Here is a 25,057-nt window from a genome sequence, read left to right on the forward strand (position 1 = left end):
AAAGTCTGCTAAGATCATCCATTCTTCACGTTGCTCTGATTCAGAAGACTGTTCATTTTGTAAATCACAATCAGAATAATCCTGTAAATCTTCAAGTTTGTCATGCCAATCGGGTACATGGTTTTGGGCATACTCTGACTGCAAGAATGTTTTCCATTCACTAATGAATAAATTATCGTTTTCCTCTTTACTTCCCCATGCATCTTCTGGTTTTGTTTTCCATGGTTTAAATCTCAATAATTGATATTTACAGTACAACCCAAAATTAGGGCTTTTTACGCTTGAAGAATATGTAGGAAAAACCCTTGGAATTAAGTTTTTAGGCTGATTCACTAATTTGCAACTTACAACTTTGTACTTTGTTGCAAAGTCAAGAAAGTTCATATCTGTCAACTTACATTTTAAATCTGCCTCATATTTGTGTCGTTGAGCATATGTATCAAGCAAACTATCTGTTGTTACTACTTCATCAGGTGGATCAGACAGGTTAAGTCTACGGGAACCATTTAAGTTCACAGGAAGAACAATGAAGGATGAGCTAACAAAATTGAAGGGAAAGTAAATGGTGCATTGTTTCCTGTGCAGAAAAATCTCTCTGACCTAGTGTTTTCATGACAGTTTTCTTGATCATTGTTGTGGCATCAGCATTTGACTGAGAGTTCTGAACAATAGCACTGAATGTGTTCTTAAGCATGTGAGACCGTGTTTCACTCTTCGCTGCATACTTTGCCAGATACTCTACACAGGCCTGATAATCAACAACAAGCTGAATATCACAGTTTGCACGCCAGCCTTGAAGCTGAAGTCATTGGTGATTGTTTAGTCTAGAGTCGTTCCTTTTGGTTGTAACTTGCATTTTATATTTAGGTGTGTTATCCTTGGAATGAATTTCTTCAAATTGCAATGAGGTTTTCTCACAATGTTCAAATGGAAAATTAAACCTACATTTGGGTTCTGTTTCATTTCCTTTTTTCCTTAAACAATAGCTGGTACTACATCGAGTGTGCCTTTGAACCATGTTTAATAGATCAATATAGTCACTGTCAGATTCAGATTCTTCGATATTATGGTAGTATTTTTGACAAGGATGAATAACCGGTTTTATCCAATTGCCTTCATCTGGAGGATCTGGGTTACAGGTAGAGAGAATCCAATTATAATACTGACAGATTTTTTCACTAGCTATTTTCCCATTAATAACAGTTGCACTATCAGGTGTACTTTCATCTTCAGAAACATCTGCCAAGTATCCTTTAAGTGCAGTGTCGCTCAATTTGCACAAACCTGGATCATTGTTTAATTTTGCAACACCGTGACAATGAATACTACCTCTAGACTGATATTCGAATCTATACCAATGCCATTTGGCATCAAGTGAGTTATATAACCAGTGTTTAATGAAGCTCTTTAATCTTTCAGTATAGAACCAATCAACTATGTGAGGGTTATCAATGACATTCTGACGTCGTACATCAGAAGAACTGTCAGTGCTTTCTGTATTACACGAACTTTGAAAAAGGGCATGTAATTCTGGCCAGTGCATATCTGCTGAGGAAAATGTGAAAAACAAAGTTGGAGGACCCACATGTTGTATGATTGCTTTTAAATCTTCTTTTGCCTTGAACCAATAAGCATCTGAACCAGTTATATTGATGATGTACCGTGACAACTTTGACATTAAAAGGTTACTTTGATTATTCCTAATCATATCTCTTAACTCTTGCAATGTTAAATGTTTTTCTCCAGGATTTTGCTTAAAAAATATTCCAGTTTGTTGAAGAATTTGTTTACGCTGAATCATATTTAAAGCCCAGTAAGAAAATCTTGGATGATTTGCAAAACGATAGTGCCATATATTATCTTTTTTCTCTGCAAATTTAATAAGGTGTTTAACCTTTTCCTTGAGAGTGACATTTTTTAACAGGGATGGGTTTGTTGGATCCCCTTGACTATCTGGAAATAATGTAGGAAATGCCAGTGTAGCCAAAAATGGAGTGGTAAACTCATTTAAAGGATTGTCACTTGAACTTGGCCAGTCAATATGACCTTGGAAAACTTGCTGATTTATTAAATGTTCTTCTTGTTGTTGGCTATTATTTACTGGAAGAAAGCTTGAAGTATCGACATTTGGATTATAAACGATGTCGTCTTCTTCATAAACAGGGCCACAATCTAGACTGCAGTTAAGGGTATCATCGATAACTTTCTCTTCTGTTTGTAGGGAAAGAAGCTGTTGGGGGACTTCATTCTCTGGTAAAGATACAAGTGCTTGATAATTTATTTCAATATCCGAATAAAGAGGATTATTTCTCAAAAGCCAATGTATCGCATCTGATACTACTTGTCTTCTTACAACAAGATTTTAAAAATTATTTCCTATCCCTTTTTTCCGGACAACAATAACAGGTAAATCTTTTGGATATCTTGGGAGAGAATGTGCCAGTTCTCTAACGTCCTGTGGTATATTTATACAATGCCCTGAGGAACCTCTTTGTCCTCCTGGTTTGATATAAACATGCATAATGGGAAAAGCACGAGCAATTAGCATTTCTTCCACTTGAGTTAAACCTCTTAGTTCATCTGGTACAGCTGAAGGCACCGTTAGGTTTTCAGTGGAAAATTTCTTTGGAAGATCCTTTTCTCTAGAACATCTCGCACACTGGTAGTTAGTTATAGATTTTGGAGTGGATTTTAAAGGCCATGCTTCAAAACAAGATTTACATTGGTAAATAGTATAATTGTTTGATTTATTAAAATTTGCTATGTTCTCCTTTGCCCATGGCTGTTCATGTAGAGGAGCAAGATTTTCTGTGCAGCAGTTTGATAAATATTCTTCTTTTGAGACTATTGCATTAGGAAGGGATTCTCTAACACATACTTTCTTTTTTCCATGAGTTTCTTTATTTTCCTTTCTTTTATGTGTAAATTGATACCTGGATCGGTATGCTGCTAGCCTCTCTTTGCGGTGAGCATCTGTTTCAGATAATTTGAATTTGAGATATTTAAGAGCATCTTTGTTTGTATAGTGTGGCTCTGTAGAAACGTAATGTAAATCCTCTATGTACCCAACAAACAATACTTTTGTTATTTCCTGGCCACCAGATGGAGTAATTGTTGATCCTTCTGGGCATGAAAGCCGTGATTCAATTATATGAATGACAGAATGAAGTTGATTGGCTACAGCCTGAATAATTATATGATCACACCATGTCCCAGGAGTGCGCATTCTTTGCAAATACACTTTCCATGAATTTTCAGATACACTTTCTACAAACAACTCAGGATGCTGTTCAAGATATTTTACACCTGCTTGCCTTATTTCAATGTGAAACTCAGGAGAACCATAATACTGATGGGAGACTGATCGGAAAAAGCAATCACCACAGCCTCCAACATCAACTGGCTGTAAACCCTTCTGTAATAGTCTATCAACCAGACGATCATAGGAGCTCGCTGCAGCATCAATCTGATTTGACTGGTTGTTTGTAGAATTCATACCACCAGAAAGAAATGGAAGTACACATTGTTTTCTTATGAATATACTTTTATTTCTGAAACCTTTTTTGTTGGAGTTAATTTTTTGAGCATTTTTCTTTAAATAGTACTGACCAAAACAGCTTTCACCAGAATATCTGGCAATCCAAAATGTAACCTCACTTTTTTTGCAGAAGTAATGCAGTTCTGAAGACCTTGGAACCTTTTGTTTTAAAAGACGTTTTAATTGTTTTCTCTTCTTTCTATGATTGAACAAACTAACGAATTTCCGTTTAGAAATTCTAGAAGGTTCTCTGTCTCTCTTCCTGCGAAATTTAAAGTTGGTTTTGTTGCCAAACTGTTTCGTGATTTATCGATAAGTGTTCTTAACTTTTATAGCAAGTGAAAGTTTAAAACTTTCTTATACCCTAAATTATGTAATAAAGCGTGCTAACGACTTAAAAACAGTTTCAAACTGACTCGTTTTGCTTTCGAGGTGCGTCAGAAATTTGAAGCCTTTCCGAGTCCGCATGATTAGAAATCGTTTCCGATCCCGTCAGGCACACAGTAGAGATATAATAAATGTCTTACTAACCTCGTCTTCTCGGTCCGTACTGTAAGTTACGGATCCTCGATTTTCCCCCTTCGATTTATGACCCACGCGCTTCGCGCATGGGTCATAAATCGAAGGGGGAAAAACCCGGTCCGTAACTTACAGTACGGACCTCGAACTGGGTTAGTACGAGGTATATATGAGAACACGTACAGTTAATGATATGGAACTAGGCGGAGCCAGAATTTAAGAAAGGTCAACCCACGAAGTTGGAATTGTGCATTTTTTTTCTTGTAACACTTCTGCTGTAAGAAATTTTTAACAACAACTTTTACTTTTACTTAGTATGATCCTTAAGTTTTAATCAATAGGAACAAAGATTGCAACTTTTACGTTAATAACGTTACTTTATTCTGGTCAACCACATAGGAATACTTGGTTAAAATCTCAGTAGAATATCTTTTTGTCACTGTGTATAGCTTTGCGCGCAATCGCAATAGTACTTAATGGGAACTGCGCATGCTATAACGTTAGCCTCAAATTAATGAGTTGACAGTTTGACAGTTTGACAGTGATTTGATGGATCATGTGGTTGTCCCTTTAAAAAGAACGTGCTAAGTGAATTGTTCGCAGTAGTAGTTGTTGTAATCAATTGAACTGTTGTGAACTAGAGAACAGAGACTGAAATAAAAAGCAACCAAACTTGACGAGTGTGTTGGAGTAACAACTTATTCTCCTCAAAAGTTGCTTCAACAATATAGCTGGAAAGGTAGCAAGTTATGACTGCACTCTTGCGCAAAAAGTTAATTTGCGAAGTTGTATTAAATTGTGTTAGTCTAAAAAAAAAATTGCACTAGTAAAAAATATGGTCCACATCTGAGATTTCTATATTTCTCGGTCTCCCAGCAAATAAACTACTCCATAAATCTCACATAGCTCGCTTTCCTTTTCTGGCATTTCCAATCAGTTTTTAAATTTTAATTGATGTATAAATAAATTGACGCTTGGTTGTATCAGTATTGCTAAGACAGTGATGAAACAGTCACTACAATGCAGTTGTAACACTCCTTACTAGCTAGCTGATTGAAGTCAGTCAGTGTTCCTAGCTTGTTCCTGGAAGCCTGCTGCTTAAAGTCTGTGCGAAACTTGTTCGTTAACACCAGCTAACAAGGTCTGATTCGGATAAGAAACAATTTCCATGTGATGTGCACTTATTCTTCCCCTAACATTTAGAACGGCGACATCGAGTCAGGTCAGTCAGTGCCCTCCGTAAAACACGATTAAACAGTACTCTTTTTTAATTTGACTCAATTTTTCGTAGAATACAGAAGTTTTTCATGGCCCTTTCTTTGTACAGTGCGCTGTCAGTACATGTAAACAGTATACACACGTACACATATGCGTACTTAAAAGAATGTTAGGTCCAGATATTTAACAGATTTTGTATTAAATCTTGCATATCTTTTACTTTCACAGTCATCCCAATTGTGTTTTCCTGAGTGTTGAGAAACAGAAATCCTTGGGATACCGCATCCATGACTTACTCCCTTACAAAAGTTACGCTCGAAAGAACCTTGGCTACCTCTATGCTATTCAACATGGCGCCAAAATCATCTATGAAACAGACGACGATAACTCTCCGACAAGTGGAAAAATAACTTTTTACCAGGAGGAAACTGGCGAATTCTTCGTCTACAGAACAGATTCTGTTGTTGTAAATCCATACGAACATTTTGGACAGAGTACGATTTGGCCTAGAGGATATCCGTTAGATCACATTGCTGATCCCCCATCACGCAAGTTTGTCCAATGCCTAGGGGCGGACACATCTATACAGCAGGGCGTAGTGAATGGTGACCCGGATGTAGACGCCATCTTTCGGTTAACAAGAAAAGACAAAGATGTGGATTTGAAAGTTGAGTTTGACACTGATGCCTCACCTGTACTTCTTCCCCCAAAAACCATGGCTCCATTCAATTCCCAAAACACACTTTTTATGAACAAGGGATTGTGGGGCATGTTGCTGCCAATTACAGTAGCGTTTAGAGTCTGCGATATCTGGCGTGGTTACTGGGCTCAGCGGTTACTGTGGGATGTTGGATCACACCTGTCATTTTTCCCGCCAAACGCCGTTCAATTTCGAAACGCACACAACTATCTTGCAGATTTCATTGACGAGAAAATGCTCTACCACGATGCTGGGCGATTAGTTGAGTTTTTGATCAACTGGAAATCTAACAAACCAGATTTCTTTAGCAGAGTCCTGGATTTAAGTATAGCGATGGTTGAGCAAGGCTTCTGGGAAGTCAACGACGCCGTTTTAACAGAGGCGTGGCTAACCGATTTAGTTAGCATTGGGTATAACATTCCAGCAATAAAACCTGTGACGAGGCCATGTAGAAATACAATGGGTATGGAAACTGAACTAAACTTCAAAGAAAAGCCATCTGCATACTTAAGAGCCGGTAAAGAACTGAAACACGTATTATCCTTGCCGAAAAAATCATGAAAAGAGGCCGAAATTGATCCAAAACAATATTTATAAAACTCATCATCACATGGATTATGCATAAATCATTTTAGGGATGGATTTTATTTCAGTTTCGAAGCAGTCATGTTATTTGTTCATATTGTAAATCGATGGCTTTTTTTATTTGTAAGTGTATGTAGTGTTAACATAGGAATGTCTCCAGATTGGTGCATTGGGGCTTTTAGTCATGTCCTTCTCCATACTGCGCCCCAACTAACTGAACACCTGGAAAAGGTTACAATTTCCTTATCGCAACATGGACACGATATTCCAAATTCTTTTCCTTTTGACCCTATTGTTCATAGTCACGTGTTGTTTGGAATTTGAATTCATCTGGTCATTACGTACTCAGCGCATTAAGTAAACAATTGGCCTTCGTAACGGTTGCTCAATGTTTTGGGTTCTACAACGCGCTGGCATCTTGTCTTTTAGTTTGGACTGTGTCATGTCGTTGTCGCGTTACGTTTTCTACATAGTATCAGCCGTGCCTAGTGATAGCTGTTATTGCAGTTATCAGTGGCTTGACACACAAACGAGGCGAAAGGGTCAATTCTGCATTGTATTGGCCTTTCGCCTCGTTTGCATGCCTTTTCAAACAAAAGAATATTTGACCGCAGACTCAACTGCAATAACAGCTATTGGCTGGTCAAACCTTTTACACAGTACTTGTATCAGCCGAGCAGCATTTTCGTTTACGGTTCCTAGGTAGCTGCATATGATTTGCTTTATATGTATAGTGTAGATATGTGTTAATTTCTAACAAAACTAAACCATTATTTTAGCTGGTTTCGTCTTGGCCATCAATAAAAATATGCTTTTTGGGTTTTGAACTTTTGAAGTCATGCTCATCCTAGTGCCCTCTTACATGTAATATCAATTTTAAGAGAGCAAAACTTACTCGCATGTGACTGAAGTTTTGTAACTCTAAGCTGATCGCATAATATAAAATTCGCGACACAACACTTACGACCCATAAGGTGTAGTTGGAATTTACACGAAACAGTCTGAGGAGGACTTGAAATGTTTGACTCCCAGCGATGAGTCGATATAGTCCACAAAATTAAATCTGAAAAATCTTTTGCAAATACTAAGAATTCTTTCATAGACTTCGAGCATTTCAATAATCTCATTTTTTGTCTGCGATCGGAGTCCCCGGCGTACCAACACCGTATTGCTCCCTTCGTTTGCCTTTGTCTTATATTTGCTCCCTATTTTATGGACGGTTTATCACTTAGAAACGCGTAGTGTTAAGGCAACGGACATTTCGAAGTAATCCGAAGAAATTAAAATAGATTGATATCGTTCTCGCCACGTAAAAAGAGTGGTCAGGTTTGTGTAAATCGTACTTTTCCTCATAATTAAACTTCATACAGACGTAAGTGGACCCCACGAGCATTTACCTTCCGAAATCAGGAAAAATTTCGATGAGTTCTTCCCGGTCTTTGCCCGCCTCGACAACGCAGCAATGGTTTGGAATTAAGCCTGACTCGATATATGAAGACGGCTAATTTTGTCCTGGGATAAGGAGTTCACAAAACACAATATACTTACCTTTGGCGGGAAAAGATTACAAGTCAGCACGTGCTCGCACGTGTCAAACCCGAACAAGATAAAAGACATATAATTGAACTCGCTTCAAAGCTTTTACTGAAAAGTAAGTTGAAGCACTTAGTACGATTTTAGTAACACTGACTTCTAATGCCCTGTTATTGAGTACCATTTTACCATATCGAGTTAAGAAGATATTATCAAGACATATAATTCATTCTGAATTTGACTTCCGCTGAGGTTTTGGAAACGTCAGTTCCCAGTACTGCCCAGGCGACCACGCTAGATGAAATACTGACACCCCTGGTGACGGGGCCATTTCCCTTTTAACACTTTCTTTCACGTCATGATAGAAGGACTAAAAATGATGGTTACAGGTGATCTAAATGCTGGATGCAAACCATTTTCTTCTTCAAGCCTTTATTGTTTGGTTTCCAAAAAGCTTATCTGCAGGTATGTATTTGAGCTTCTCTAAGTCACTTCTAAAGGATGGTTCAACAATCGTGTTCAAAAGCTATTTCCGCAGTACTGAAGATAAGCTCTGAATGGCCTTTGACCTTAAAATGGTATGACAGGTAAATTACGTAAAATACATTACAGAGGGAGATTAACATCCCTCGCAGGCATAAGTCAGGCATTTGCTACATTTCAATCCTGGGGATGGGGCATCTGAAATTTTGGTCGTGTGCGACATGGGGGGAGGGCATTAACCTACATTAACCTACCTATGGGATACCTCCAAAGCATTTGGCATCATAGATTTAGTCCTGCACTTGTCAGGTACCCCATGCATGTTTTTGCTCTGTTCTTTCGACCAAGTATCAATCATATGGAATTAGTATTGGTAATCATACGGTTTTTCTCGTTCAATTTGGAGTTAATTTGCACTTGTGAGTTTTTCAAAAAGCTGAAATTGAACGAGTCGCTTCGGTGAGTGCAATTTCAGCTTTTTGAAAAACTCACAAGTGCAAATTAACTCCAAATTGAACGAGAAAAACCGTATGATTACTTATTAATAATATAAACATGAAAAAATTCGCGTGGAGGAAGTGCCAGAAGATCTTTCTTGAAGCCATTTTTTCTCATTTGAGAAAACTTTTTCAAAGTTTCAGCACAAAATTTTCGTCATCATTTTACGTGATATCATTTCCTTAGAAAAGTTGCTATTTTCTTTTAGTCAATCATAATCCAGAATTTCGATGTGTAATTTGCACTAGTGTTACACTTTTTACAATGGTGTTACACTTTTTGCACTGGTGTTACACTTGAACTGCACTGCTCTTAGCCAATCAGAATCGAGTAATTTTTTCATGTGTATTATTAATTTTGATATTTGATTTTTAAAAATATGACCTGAGATGATATGATGATGATGATCATCATTCCTTTACAGCCCTGGAGGACCATCGGGCACCCACTAGTACCCTGCACAAGGTTCCTTGCTTATGCTTTGGGCCACCCACTTGAGTAGTCCACATGTCCAACTCCTGTAGCATGCCCTGGGCCATCCTTCTTCATCTCCTCAGTTCACTTGCCGGCTGGTTGAGTTTGCTTGCCTCAAATTGAGTCCATGCATTCCAACTGCCATTCCTTGTCTTCAGGACTTCAGCTGGAGCAAGTTCATTGACATTTGGGTGCCCAGTTGGCAGGAGTTGAATTCAACTCAGTGGCTTCATTTTGAGTGATGGCTTGTGCCCACCCTTTTCCACATGTACTGTACTGATTTTGGTTTCTGCAGTGTGCTATTTTATAAAGAGCTCAGGTTGCTAGTCTTATGCCCTACCTCCAAGAAATGATCTTTTTCATAGAAATCTCTTGCTTTGTTTAATGAAGGTGAGATCAGGCATCTTTGATTCTTCAAATCGTACATTTAAACATTTTTGTTTTGAAGAACCTTGATGACAAGCTTTAATATTTTAAAAAATTAAATGTACACTGATGAATGAATTACAAAATAACAAACCTAAAGCGAATTACAAAATATGAAACCTAAAGCAACTGCTGGTTAGTGTTGTCTGGAGAGTTTTTATACAATAATTGGTGCTTTGTCAAAAGTAACATTAATGCATTTGAATGACAGATGGACAGACACACTTGTAAACAAAACAAGCATACAAAATAACTGTAACAACCTTTTCTCATAGTGATTACTAAATCTTGTGTAGAAAAATTATTTATGTCACCCCTCAGGGAGGTGGTAAGCTTAAAACAGGGCCGAGGGGTGAGGGGTGGGTAATCTGAGTAACACTCTTGTTAGCCTCAAGAGCTCTCCAGTTAGCCTGAATGATATTCAGATTGGCCTGTTCACAGTTAGCTCTCAGTAATTGTTAAGACAACACCCCCCATCCCATGCCCCCCCCCCTCCCCCACCCCCATTTGACCCCACCCTGTGAAATTTGCTAAATCTTTTACAAAATACTAATGCCAATGGGTTGGTCCATGGGGTGTGCCACTGCTAGAATTAATTGATGCATAGAAGCTTAAAAAATTGACGTAAAATTCATTTTAAAGTACTACAATCTATACGTCTGGATTCAATTGTCTTGAGCTCTAGTCAAGCACTGTAATTTCCGCAATTTTACTAGAAGCGGGCGTAAATGATATTGACACCAGAGTATGGGAGAAACGAAGAATCTTCTAGTCTTTAACATCATAATACACTGCGTTTTCTTGGTGAATATTTCGGCCGCAAAATACCCAATGTCTCGTGACCAAGTTTAGCAGCTGGTAATGTTCGCACCAATGTGCTAATAATTAAACATTCCCACAAGTCTTACAGCAGCGTTCCTTATTAGTCTCCACTGCACATTGTTCACTTGTCTCGCAGCTGTTCTTTTCCTTGTGAAGGCTAGAGACAACAGACTGAAACTTGAAGACGCCACGACAAGACACGCCGATGACCTCTCCATAAATCCACACGCGATGAAGGACCATAAAACGACGGCCGTTCCACAACTGACCACTGCCACGGTTAACATCAATCTCAGCAACGGAGCAATACCCATTATTATTAATATTATCTTGAAGATTGGAGGCATTGTAAAAACCTCTTTGTGTATTTGTTTTGATCCAAAGTCCCGGACAAAGCCTTCGACACCTCTCTATTTGCTTTGTCTTAGTGATCTTTGTGCTCTAGTTTATCGGACTTCGATCAAGCGTGACTAACAAAAACAACTTACATGGTCAGCGGAAGTATATAGTATCACGTGATCACATCGCACATGCCGCGGGAAGGATACAACATGGCGTCATTCCATTCTTCTACTACAACTTTTTACTTACCGAATTTGAAAGCTGGGCAGAGATAGCGCTGAAAGAATTACTTAATATAAAAGAAAAATTATCCAAGTAAAGGGATTTCACGATGATGTTTCAGCAACCCCACCAACAATTGCAAAAGTTTGTCCCAAAGCCGCCAACTACTACCCCAGCTCAACCAGCAACTTCGACCGATTCGCAAGATGAAAAGGGTTTCCGACAGCCCATCACCTTTGATGGAAAACGGATGAGAAAAGCTGTTATGAGAAAAACTGTCGATTATAACTCTTCTGTTGTTAAACAAATCGAGGTACGAGTGCTTTTACTGCCGTTGTGTTGACATTCGAGAAAGGCCTCTGATCAAGGGCTGTGATAACTTTTTCTGTCAGATTTGGACTTTCTTTACCGAAGGGACACATAGTTTCAGCTTGTCTATCTCAAGTTAAGTTTTAGGGTTTTTCTTGACGTCCATTCAATGTCATTCGTACAAGCCCTCCTGAGGTAAACAGTGTAATTCCCGGATTAATCGATCTGACAATATTAATTGGCTTCACATTGAAACCAGTTATCGTTCCACAACTTGGTTTGCCCATGTTAACTACTTATGCATGTTAATTTCCGTGGAGAGATAAAATTTTGGAGTTACAAGGCTGTTTTTCGAGTCAGTACCTGGCGGTGAAAACATTATTGACTCTAAAGGGTCAACGAAAGGAGTTGATTTAGCCAGTGGAGTTTTGATTACCCTCATATTCGCCATGAAGTTGAGAGTGTTTGGAGGGGAATTTCTAATTTGATTCTATCGAACATTTTTTGTCGACCGTTCCTTTTGGAAATAATTGACCAGTTTACATCCATTTATTCAGAACAATAGGCAGCTAGTGTGCACACTGATATTTCTATAAATGTTTGATTGATAAGTTATGTTTTTAAATCTGATCTGGACAGTGTTCTGCTAAAGATGAAGTACTAGCAGTGTTACCTTCTAATATCAACAGATTTTATCAGACTTCTAAATCCAGGGATTAAAATAGTTGTTCTCTTTATTGATTTGTCATAACTTCTACAAAAATATCAGTTCAAAGTGTCTAGTGGTCCATCAAAACAATGTCTATGGTTAACGGTATTCTTTTCTTATCGTCTGTGTACCTGACTTTGCATTGATTTGTTTGGTTAGTTATTGTTTTGCAGAGCAGTTACATGTAGGGATGGTTTTACCAGAAACAGTTGCTTAAGTTGTTTGCTTTCCTTTTACAGAATAGAAAATGGTTTAAAGATTTAACGAGGAGGAGTGGAATGCAGCCTGATGACAGTTTTTCCTCAGATGTAAATATAAACTAACATGAAATAACAAACCCTGGGCTTACGTTTTTCTAAACGTCTAAAAGTTGTTTTTTTTTTTTGGAAGTGGGGGAGGGGGGGCGGTATTTTTGTAAGGAATTTAGCATTCCCAAAATGTTTTGGTGTGGATGTTGCATCTGAGAAATTTTTATTGCATATCCATATTTATGTTAACATGCATGATAAAAGTCTCTGAACACAAGTTAGGGGGCTGCTAGTGAAAATGCTATATCTTTCTTGTAGTGCAGTCTATTGCTAAAACTAAGTATAATCCTCTGGGCATATATTTGGGTGATGTGGAGGTGGGGGTGGGGGGGGGGGGGTGTGAATTGATCAGCCTAGTCCATTGCTCATTCTGGGCATTTAATCTTGTAAGATACAGGGTTGTCATTAAGTTTTGAGTAACCTGTAGCCTTGTTCTCCACACCCATAACAAACTTGTTACTTTGTGGTTGAATTCTATCAACAACAGGCAATATTACCAGTAGCATCTAGGGAAAATCAAGCATATTCAGCCGTAACAGGTGTTACGGTTTACTGCCCTTAATGATAGCCCTTAGGTGTTATGTTTAAATGTTTGTTTCTTTGGTATAAATTTACGGTTTTTTGTTTCCTCTGAAGGTTTATCCACCGGGATGTCTCTTGGACAATCCCATCAATGCTGTTACTACAAAGTTTGTGAGAACATCTACTAATAAACTGAGATGTCCAATATTTTGTGTTGCAGTGAGTAAAATATTGTTTGTCTATTTGAGTGAGGAGTTGCTGTTAACTCATTTGTTTTATAAAAGCATGAAAAACAATAAATCTGGTGATCAAATAATCATTGACCAATGAAAGTATTTCATATATAATTTTCATTCTAAACTTAACATGCATCTTACAGCCAATATGATCACAGCTAAACTGACCAGTCAGTTCAAGCAGGCCAACGTATAACAACATTGACCAACAAACACTTTTCACCTTAGTCGAAGGATTACATCTGTTTAGTTTGTTGAAACATCAGTCACTGACAAGATTTCTTTTCAGAACTGCCCTCATCCATAGGAGAGAATCTAAACCTGAACATGGCTGTGCTTTATACTTGGTATCTGAAACAGATTTTTGTCCTAGTTATCAGTTTTCATTTATACTTACATGCATGTTTGTTTTCCTGACAGTGGACTCCAGAAGGACGCCGGCTAGTGACGGGGGCCTCTAGTGGTGAATTCACTCTGTGGAATGGACTAACATTTAATTTTGAAACAATATTGCAAGTATGTAGTCCACGATCATACAATTGTTGTTGAATTTAGGTTGGGATATTGTGAACTACTGTTAGAATCCCCTTTCAGTCATATTAATTTTCTTACAGAGCATAGCAAAATGTACCTGGACAAAGTCCTGAAATAATGTGTAACAAATAAATGAAAATGTACATTCTATTAAAGAGCTTAAATTGTGGATAAGACTTTCAAGTGCTTTTCGTTTCGCTGTTGTTCACTACATTTGGAAAGCGTTATTATCAATTTTGTCAACTGTTGAAGTTTTTCTGCATAATCCAGTTTGTTTTCCGCATAATTGACACATTTTTCCATGTTTTCCCACCAAAAATTTCTGCTGGTAATTTGTTATTTTTTGTGCACCTTGTCAGATGGCGTGCCATGAGTTTCATCATAATCATAACATATTTTCCAACTGGAAGGAGACAATCATACCTTGAGAGGAGGCAGCTCGTTGAGGCTGCCGGCAACTGGCTGATTTTGAGAAGGTTTTAAGGGAGGGCGGGGGGAGAAGAGGCATAACTGACAATGGCTTGTTTCACTTCTTGTGAAAGTAGCAGCACTTCTCAAAGTTGTATCCAATGGATGTTAGAGTTAATCACTGTCAGAAAATTCTGTAAGCCAGAAGCAGGAAATTTTCTTACAGAATTCTCTATACGTGGTAGCTCTGACAAGAATGTTATGATGGAGTGTCAAAAAACCAAAACCAAACCAATTACTTACCAATTAGACCAATCAACCAATCTCAAGCTGTAGTAAAACCAAAACCAAAGTAATTTCCTGATTACTTTCAACACTCAACTGAAAACCACTCTGTCATCAAGTAGGCTGTTAATGATGTATGAGATGCAGCAATCTAGTTGTTAGTGCATTAGAGTCTGAATGTGGTGTGGATTTTAACCCCTGCTGGGGCTACTGAGTTGTGTTCTTGGGAAGACACTTTATCTCAGTGTCTCTTTCCCCTTTTGGGAAGTGCAGGGTATCTATCTCCTGATGTACATCATTTTTATCATGATAGTTTGCATTGCAACAGCAAGTGTTTGATAGTAAAATCAACTATCAATATCAATAATTGTGATTGCTTGGCCTGACTATCAGTAGTAACTTGCAATAGTGGGCAAGAAATCTTTTCACCACAGTTGCTACTAATCTTGCAATCTGATTGGCTAATTTGCCATAGTCAATAAGTGTCCAGACAGCACTGCTCGCATCAATGTGTCATGCTCTGAAAAAAACAATTTCTCTGACATTGATATTGTGGTAAAAAACAAATGGAATGTGGTTTAGTGTTGTCTGTATTCTTATCAACAACTATATGCGTCATCCCAGTGGTCAAAATTTGATGTGCACGAGGTGCAGCTGAGTGAGTCCACCACATTTTGACCACTGTGATGATGCGTATCATTGTCGATGAGAATACAGACAATGCTAAACCACATTCGATTTGTTAAATACATTTTGGCTGCATCATTCCTTTGTTATCCGAAACAGAAATACCTAATGTACGACATGAAATAAATATAAATTCACTGTTAACATGATACAATGCTGCAAAGGGCAGAACATGCAACAGAAATGAATGACAAGGATAAAAGCCATCTTGGACAATGTTTGTTTTCATACATTCACTGTTGTGCACTGTATGAAGGTTACTTGCATACATGTAAGTGCTCTTGACTTCAATTGCTTTTTTGTGCTAACTGAAAATGGTAATCAAGAACAGACACAGTACTTAAATGTGAAATATGTCTGGTTTTGCACTATGGCAACACAATCATAATATAATGATTCACTAATCCCACCTTTTGCAACTTGATTGCAATAATGCCCCATTTAATGTTGCAATAGTAAAATTTTACTCAGTAATCACCCATGCTTTCCACCCCAGAGTATATATGCAAACTAGCCAATTAAATACTTCAGGGTAACTCTCTGATCCTTGCTCTAGCACCCACTCCAGGGAGACATTACCTTATTATTCATTTTTATACTTTGTGTGTTGTCTACAACAAACAATTTTTCCACAGGCTCACGATGGTCCAGTACGTTCAATGGTTTGGAGTCATGCTGATAACTGGCTATTGTCATCCGACCATGGTGGTTTCATAAAGTACTGGCAGTCCAACATGAACAATGTGAAAATGTATGAGGCCCACAAAGAGCCCATTAGAGGATTAAGGTTAGCAACATTGGTTCCTGGAACTCAACAAAATGGACAGTTTTTAGCAGTTCTTATCGGTATAGTAGAACTTATAAAACTTTTGATAGAATTAGCACTAGTACAACAAATGAGCAATGTTTTATCCAGCAGTGGTTGCCAAGAAAATAGCAGCAAATTTGCCAAAAGGTAATATAGAGCTCTGCAGGACATTGCTTGAATAGGCAATTTGCATGATGGCGTCATCTGACTACAACTACCAGAATCCTTCACTTTTTCTGTTTTTTATGCTAATTGGGGCAATTGTTATTTAAACCCCACTGGGAATTCAAAATTTAAGTAATAAAGAAAAAACGAAAGGAATTCTGGTAGTTGTAGTCAAATGACAACTTTGTGCAAATCTGCTATTAATGCATTAATAAATTATTTTTTAAAGAAATATATTACACAGGAGTGATAAATTATGTTGGCAATGTTGATTGCTTTAATAGGTCTTCAAACAACGTCCTGTAGGTGGTTCTGGTAAATGACAAGATATATTAAAAATACAATTTTTTGTAGTTAATGCTTAAGCTACATTAAAAAAGAAAGCATGGCTTAAGCATGGTTTTTCTAAACTTTATAAGTTCTTGATAAATAAAGAAATAAATGAGATTCATTTCAATAAAGAGGGCATGGCTGACGAAATAACACTTTCCCAGAGAAAATAAAAACCATCAATAAAAGTTTTACCCACCAAACCCCTAAACCTCAAACAGCAACCTTTGTCATAAAAACAACCTTTAGCTTTATCAATATTCAACTCAGTAAATGCAAAACATGTTGAGTATGGAAGCATCAGCTTTTCTTACATCATGCCAATCTATTTATCAATTTCCCATGGTATTCAGGGCCGACTTTCCATAAACACTGTATTCCCCCCTGCCCTCCAGACACACCCATAGACCAATGTATGAATACCACATTACAAGTCATCAAAGGTTTTCAGCAATGTCTCCGGTAAGAGATTTACAGATGTGTTTTATTCCTGGCCAAATTAATCCTCTCAGGAATCTACCTAATTGACTTTAAATGTCTGTTGATTCTAAAGAAACCTGTTGAAATCTCATTGGAAATGTTTCGAATATAAAATGCGTAAATTGCCAAAATCAACCCATAGAAGTACTTTTGGATCAAGAGTTTTATCTGTTGAACCTTGTAATTCTCCTTTGAAATAACTGAAAAGCAGAAACATTGCTTTGCTTTATCAAAATGGAGTCAAGAATATCATGATCTTATTTATTAATATCCGGAAACATCGTTGCTGACATTGTAATGGTGCCACTAATTTCCAGCCTTAAATTATCAGATTTGCTGCAAATGAAACTGAAAACTGTGTCATAAAGCTGGAGGAAAAAAAAATTGATAGAAGCCCATGTAGCCTAGAAGATTGAAATGCTAAAGGCGATTATTTTTGTTTCCAGAAGAAAATATTATAAGAACATCAAACTATGATCTGACATCTTACAGTAGCTTTGCGGCTGGTGTAAAGGTACTATTTATTCAAACTTGCTACACCTTATGGTATATATTTGATGACAAAAGGAAGGTGATTTTAATGAACCATTTATTTCATCTGAATTGAAAGTTGCTCAAAATAATAATGAAACACTCTATAGTGACCGGTGTAAAGCTGCTGTTGTGTTTTCCCAGAGAAATGATTATGTTCTTGAAACTTAAATCCAGTATGAATAATCACATTGTTTTTTTGTTTTTTTTCATCAATGCTTGGTGAGAGTTGAGTCAAGTTTCAAGTCAATAAAGAGACCCAATGCTCAGTTATTGAGAGAATTGAGTTTCTAGTGTCCACTTAACATAGGTAACATAACTGAAGCCATATTTGAAGGATATTTGAGTATTTCAATGGACAATAACAGTTAGTATTTTTGGTTGCTTTTGTTTGGCATTTTGGGGAAATGTATGTATGTGTGCAGTTGCAAGGAATGAAGAAATTTTGGTCAAACATTTACCATTTTGAATTAACCAGTTTGGATCACACAAACATTCAAGAATTCTGGCATATAGCATGATATTGTGAGAAGAATAGCAAACTTTAAAGGTAGCATGTCAGATTGTTTACCCCAAAAATAATTTTTAATAAGGTACAAATTATAATTTTTTTTGTCAATTTATTATTTACCAGTGATTATTCCTTGTAGGAAAATTCAAAAGTTCATCAATTGACATTAATATTTTAACTTTATTTTAGGCATTCTTAATAAACTGTGAATACCAGGCGAAAGATTCACAATGCAAGAGAGAAAAACTCCCTCATTCACAAATACTGTGGAATATTTCTTGGTGAACCAAGATCATAATTTTGAAAAAATTAACTTAAATTGAACTTAATGTAATATTTTTGTTCACCCTCATCATTTGTAATGAGCTTGTTTACTTATATTTTCTGCCTCCCTGTCCAAATGTTTCATTGCCTCAGCTCATACCAATCAAAAGGCACTTTTGGCTTGCCTCGTGTCCCTTATTTTAGAGCACGGAGAAGTCCACTGCTAAACCAAACAAGTGTAAAATGCAAGCATAATGCTAGATAAACAGGAGCGCATTTTCACTTCTGATTTTTTTAGGAATACAATTTGATCTGACTTGACCTGGCCCGGTCTGACCCTTAATTCTTGTGATTGATACCTGTTTGCCTATTCTTGGAAAGTGTGCATGTTGTGATAGTTTTAAATCAGGCCATTGTGATCTCTTGATTTTTCTGATGTTGAGATTGCATCTAGTTTTTTGAGACTTCAGTACTTAGGTCCCTTTATCAAAACAGATTGTCTTACAGGTTAGAATGCCATCCCAGGAATGTTCACATGCCTCTTTGTCAAAGTCAACTTAAGGTCATTCCCCCAGTATTGCATTGCGCATCCTTACTGCGCATAATTTATGGTGTCATTAGTGCGCGTTCGTACACACGCACATTGAAAACATGGCGGATTTGCCTTGATATTCTGTCAGTTGAAAAATGGCTATAGCTCACTAACGAGCTCGGGCACCCGAAATTTTATTCCAGTCATTTTAATCAACTAATCATTAGCTTTGTGTGAGAAAAGACTGATCTGATTTCTATTGTTGAAAATTGAATAAATAAGGAAAATAGCAGCTGCGCTGTAGTCTTTTCTATTTTGCAGTTTGATAGCCGTGGCAAGCAATTTGGTTCCAATATTTTAACAAGGATTCAGCTGTCTGTCAAAATCAAACTTAAAAAGTTTATTTGTGTCCGACACAAGTATTGACTATAGTTTGAGGCGTGTTTTCATGAGTCTGGGCTCACAAAGAGTTTACAATAACTTGGAATGCGTTCTTGTAATAAGCATTAAATAATACTAAAATGGGACATTTTCAATGCCTCACTACTCCTTAACGAGCATGCACACCCCCTTTTTTATTTTATAATTAAAGTTCTCATATGATAAATATTCGTTGGACAAAGTTTGAACAAAGATCTATGTGCAGTTTTATTTCAGGGGAATTACCTTAAAGTGTTAATCTGTTGTTACTTGCCTTATTTCATGGATAGAAATGATACTGATACCAGAGGAATAGAAAACCAGTCATCAGGGCTGAAAATTAACTCCAGCGCTTCATGGCCAGCCAGGCCAGTTTCCTTGCTTTCTTAGTTGCACGGGTCAAAATTAAGTGGCCCTGGATTTCCACTGTATTTACAGGAATGTACGTTTAATAGATTTTAATGGTAAAAGAACTCAAAAAATTAACGTGCACAGAAATTGATTAATCAGTAAAATGTCTACAGCTGCCACTTCCTTGCAAATAGACAAAACATTGCATCTTCTTTGAAAACCAGCCATGGTCTCCCTTTCATTCAACTGTTTTAAAATGTTTGTGATCTTTTGTTTGTTTCGTAATTCCTGTTGGATTGCTGCCCATTTTCATTATTCCTAATTTTTTGTTGTTGGAGGTGGCTCACAACCAGAGAGAAATCGCCACATTTTGTTGTCCTTTGCCAGCCGATTTAGTATTCCAAACCTGTTGTGCACGTGGAAGCAACTATGTCAAAAAAAGACAGCAAAGTACTCTGGGAAAGACTGGAGTCATGTGATAACAGTAAAATCAAAATGGCGTCTCACACATCAGTTCTAGAACTCGGAGAAATTAGAGTCAGGGAAAAGAAAAGAAATGTAGTCCAACTAAACTACTTTCAAGTTCGTACTTGCAATCGCAATAAATCAGGCTGAATTTATATTTTGTATTGTAGTTGCCCATCGGGTGGTTCAACCCCAATGGCGACTGCCAAGTTTCATCCCTGAATCAGGGCAAATCAGTTCTGGGCAAGGATCATAATCTCTCGGTTCCAGGTGATTCGTTCACTTGTTTCGATTAATGAAAGTATGCTAGAAGTGTGACACTCATACTATACCTCATGCTTTAAATAAAATGCAAAGTAAACAGAATACAAGTGTTACACTTCCCTTATCATTACGAATTAATTCAGTCTGGCGTGATGCCCTGATCTGACCCATGTAGATATATCCACAGTGAGATATCATAATTAATTTTTGTGATTTGTACCTGTTTGTTTATTCACAGAAAATACAAATTAGTTGTTAGTTTTTAATTCACTCATTGTGATATTTAGATTTGTCTGCATAACTAAAACTCATCACTTCAATGTTTTAGCCTGTCATTTGTTGCCAAAATTGATTAAATCACAAACGAATTTTGTGAACTGGTGTACTGTGGGCTTGGACACAACATAAAATGTTAAAAGCAGCCTGTCACAAATGACTGAGTCTCCAAGGTTTTCATGGTCTTCATGCCAGTCCCCGTTAAAAAAAGAAACACAAAAAATCAAGTGTCTTGAATCTGCACAGTGTAGTTGCCAAAGTCAGTAGCACAAACTGCCATCAATTCAACGTTTTTGCCTGTTTTTCATAAACAAAATTGATTGTAACCCGCAAGTTTCCAGAACCGTCCTTCACAGGAATGTTACATTAGGAATGCAAAGAATGGTTACACAGGAATTTAGCTATGGCCCACATATACCTCGTGTCCACATGACTTTGGTCACATGGACACAAGGCAGAAACATCCCTGCACAGCAAGAACAGGTCTAAAAGACTGACATGTAAAGCAAGCTTCAAAAGATAAAAAAGCCTATTGCACAATTTATTCCCTAAACATCATAGAGTAACCTGCAATCAGGTGTTCTTCTTTTCCACAGCAGTGGGAAAGAGGAAAAGTAAGGAATGCCTGATACAGTTGTCTGACAAGTCATGTGCCACCCCCAAATTGAATTCTGTTTATGGCACTATCACCAATATCATCTATAAGGTAAACAATCAGAATTGACCAAAATTGTATTTCCTATGGTGCAATTACTTTGATAGGAATGCACATTTTCTTGTAAGTCCTTTTTCTGGGATTTTAAAGTGGGGTTGATGTCACTATGCGAGACTGGATTTTTTGTTTTCCACTTGTTGGTGTTGACTTCTTGCACTTGTACTGTATATATATAAAACTGGCCTGTCTGAAAAAGAAATGTGCAGATATGAGTAATTGGCCTACACGATTCCAATGTTGCTGACATTTCTGCATTTTTTGGCTGTTCTCTGTTCAGTCTCTGACATATTTTGTTTCACTCTGCTTCTTCAAAAGAGCATTTGTATGCTGTATCTTTCGGGGGAGTTGCATAGAGCCATCTTTAAAGTTGTCAAAAAAGCTACAACCCCTTTTCTTGTTAGCTGTTGCATCGTATAATTATTTGCTGAAGCATATGTGATGCTGTTTGTGCTCATTTCTATTGCAAGATTTGTTCTAAGCTCTTGCTATGGAAGTACAACCCAGAAAATACTCCTTGAAGATAAAACATCCTTACTCAGAAAAAAAGCTTTCCAACCCACCTGCCGCTAAAAGATAATTATAGTCTTTTTCTAAGGGAACAAGTGATAACTGCTGCTCATGCTTAAAATATGGAACTCAAAGGCAAATTTTTTGATGTACAAAGTCATGACTCATTCACCTGCTGTATTCTGGAGTTCATTTCATCGTACTTCTGTTCAAGATTATGTTTTTAATTTTTTTTTGTGACATTAGGCCACTAATGTATTACAAATTCATGCCTAACTTACAATATGTTATATATGTACAATAAACTACTGCCATTCAATGTACCTGCACTTGTTAAGAATTTGGCATATTTGCATTAGTATTTGGAGAGTAAATCAAATGTATTTAGGATGAACTTTTGCAGAGTTTTCAACACCCCTTCAGGTAGGTGTTATGGATAGTCAAATAATTTTACAGCCAAAACAAATGGGACAGAGTTTAGTGGGGTTTTTTCCTCTCTTTTTTACACTTATGTCCACAAAAACACAAAGAAAATGTGGTGGATCAGACAACTTTAGAAAATATGCAGTTACCTCAATATATGTTTCTCTTGGCAAGTTAGTTGGCAAGGGGAGGAATGGTTTTTAATCATTGACAGTCTAGAGGGTTCAGCAGAGGAGGCATAGTGATATGGGGGCTTAGAAGGGGATTTATTTATCACTTTTATGGTGAGACAAGTTCCTGTTGGGAGACATTCAATATGGTGATCATTAGGGACAGACCATTAGTTTTTTTTTTGGGGGGGGGGGGTGGAATTGGGCAATTGTCTGGGGCATGATATTTTTTTCTCACCTTTAGGTTGTGCATTATTTTTTTTTTGGTGGGCAAAAGGGTATGCTTCCCTTGCACATTTTTTTCAGCGGTTTTTGCTGTCCAGAATTTTTGGGGGGGTGATTGCCCAACTTCCCCCCTCCCCCTTCAAAATAATAATGGTCCATTCCTTACTTCCATGAAGAGAAATTAGCTGCTGGTTGCACAATTAAGAACTGGCATTAAAGCCCCAGCTAATCAAGGGGTGGCGAATGGTAAATGCGAGACTTTGCGAGACGGCGAGACATGTTTTTCTTTGCGAGCCCAAGACATTTTGACTTTTTAGATTGCGAGACCGAGACTTCAAAGTGTTTTGAGTGCAAGCACTAGACGTTCAGACTCTTAAAATTCGAGCCCCAGATTTAGTTGAGAGCTAGAATGAGCTTGTACAGCCTCTCAGCCAGCTTCTTGGAACTGACTGGAACTGGAAATTCAATTATAACACACTACGTTATGATATCCTAGAGAAAAATAACCATTTTTTCTGGTGCCAAAACGGACGTTGTGGTAGGTTTTGTACCTTTTTGTGGAATTAAGACAATTAGGAGAAGTTAGGATTAACTTTCTCTCAGAAAATTTGTAAGTTGCTTCATTGAAATTCCATATCAAGTTAAGAGAAGGCGTCATTTATAAAAACAGATAAAGGAACGAATTGGGACTTAAAGACCCTTAGCTTTGCAACAAATCGAGACTCTGAGACAGCTTCGTAGAAAAATCGAGACTGCGAGACGCACATAACCGCTAAAAAATGAGACTGCAAGGTCCGTGAAATTCAACTAAAATTTTACAAGACCAAGAGTTTTTGAAGGACCATTCGCCACCCCTTAATCAGGGGTGTGCACTGTTGTATGAGATTGAGTCTAGCCTGGGAACTGGCTCCCTACTGGGGCATAAGGTGGGAAAAAATTGATGGGCGGAGTGAACCAGGCATTATCTGTGAGAACACACTTTTCCCTCTCATTTGCTCTGTTTTCTGAAATTCTTTTCATCCTTGACCAAAATCGTACTAAGGATTTGGGTCACAAGCTACATTGGGCAGGGGTTAGAAAGTCCTTTCTGGGCTGGGACGGGCATTTAACAAACCTCTGCTCTGAAGGGGGAGTCATCTAACTGTTTGCAACTGGAGGAATCAAACTCTGTTAGTGGGGGTTAAGGAACAGACCCAGACGATTCAGATACAGGGGACTGAAGAAATTGCAGCAGAGGTTAAGCCATTCCCCCCCTCCTATCTCCTCAAACTGAATGAAAATTTCACTTTTCCTGGATATACTGCCTATAGTATTTTGGGAGCATATTATTTTTGTGACCAAAAGGTAAGGCTTCAGAAAATGGACTTTGAGATAATTTTTGAAAATACAAGAAAAAGCAGGGCCTTACACCCCCTCTCCCCTATATCTGCCCCTGGAGTTGGGAACTCTTTTTGCTGTTTGGTTCATCAGCAGATAACCAATACTTTTGTGAGGCTGAAGCAGTAAAACATGCAGTGAAATGTGTTAAAAATACTGAGGAATAAAATATTTGAAAGATGTCCAGGCTAAAGACTTAATGAATGAAAGTTTTATTTTATTGACGGCCAAATGGGAAAAATTAACAGATAAAGTGATAAGAGGGACGATGAAAGAAATGTGAACAGAAAATAGGCTGGGTGCTGTGTCTGGCCCAAAACAAAAACTGAGTTTTCAATAGAGTGAGGCATGACCTTGAAAAGAGTGTTTTCGTGACTTTTTTCCTCCATTTCACATCTATTTTGAGGTAATTATAACACCTACCTTCCCATTCATTTTGATCACTGAAAACTTATCAGTTGTTAAAGGAAAGTACTAAAGCTGGTTTCCATATGATCGCAACAATCTTAGCGATCATATGGAAACTGACAGCCTTAATAGTGATATAACCATGTGCCTTGGCAATCTCACTGTTCATTGCACATAATGGGATGGCATCCAAACGCCGTCCGAGATAAGTTGTGTAAGTAAACTAAGTCATTGCTTGGCTATTCCAACATTCACTAAGATGACAGTTTGATTTCCTTTTCTTTGTTTGTCTCTGGACCTCCGCAATCTGGCTTCTTTTAAGTGAAACTTCTCGATTCCTGCTTCATAAAATCGCCAAATCCAATGTCCTGTTCAGAACTCACCCCCCTTTTCCATCAAATCCTGAACCCAGCCTTCAAATAAGCCAAATCCCTGGAAAACCCATTAAGGACCCCTATGTGTTACTGATCAGAAGTA

The 25,057-nt window shown here is 37.6% G+C and overlaps 2 protein-coding genes across 3 annotated transcripts in view; both read left to right on the plus strand.

Moving 5' to 3' along the window:
- The window catches only part of LOC145481233 (uncharacterized), a 31,996-nt gene extending 23,050 nt beyond the window's left edge, over positions 1–8,946 (plus strand). For both annotated transcript variants that reach the window (XM_081459683.1, XM_081459682.1), the window contains exon 2: positions 5,504–8,946. In XM_081459683.1, coding sequence (XP_081315809.1) covers positions 5,504–6,536 — 1,033 coding nt within the window. In that variant the 3' untranslated portion in view covers positions 6,537–8,946. The remainder of the gene's footprint in view (positions 1–5,503) is intronic.
- Positions 8,947–10,714: 1,768 nt separating this feature from the next.
- LOC145481224 (uncharacterized) overlaps positions 10,715–25,057 on the plus strand; it is a 29,110-nt gene continuing 14,767 nt past the window's right edge. Inside the window, exons 1-5 of the mRNA XM_081459670.1 lie at positions 10,715–11,673; positions 12,618–12,686; positions 13,323–13,427; positions 13,865–13,960; positions 15,994–16,145. Coding sequence (XP_081315796.1) covers positions 11,470–11,673; positions 12,618–12,686; positions 13,323–13,427; positions 13,865–13,960; positions 15,994–16,145 — 626 coding nt within the window. The 5' untranslated portion in view covers positions 10,715–11,469. The remainder of the gene's footprint in view (positions 11,674–12,617; positions 12,687–13,322; positions 13,428–13,864; positions 13,961–15,993; positions 16,146–25,057) is intronic.

The sequence above is a fragment of the Orbicella franksi genome, chromosome 3 (genome assembly GCF_964199315.1).
Source record: "Orbicella franksi chromosome 3, jaOrbFran1.1, whole genome shotgun sequence".
NCBI lineage: Eukaryota > Metazoa > Cnidaria > Anthozoa > Scleractinia > Merulinidae > Orbicella > Orbicella franksi.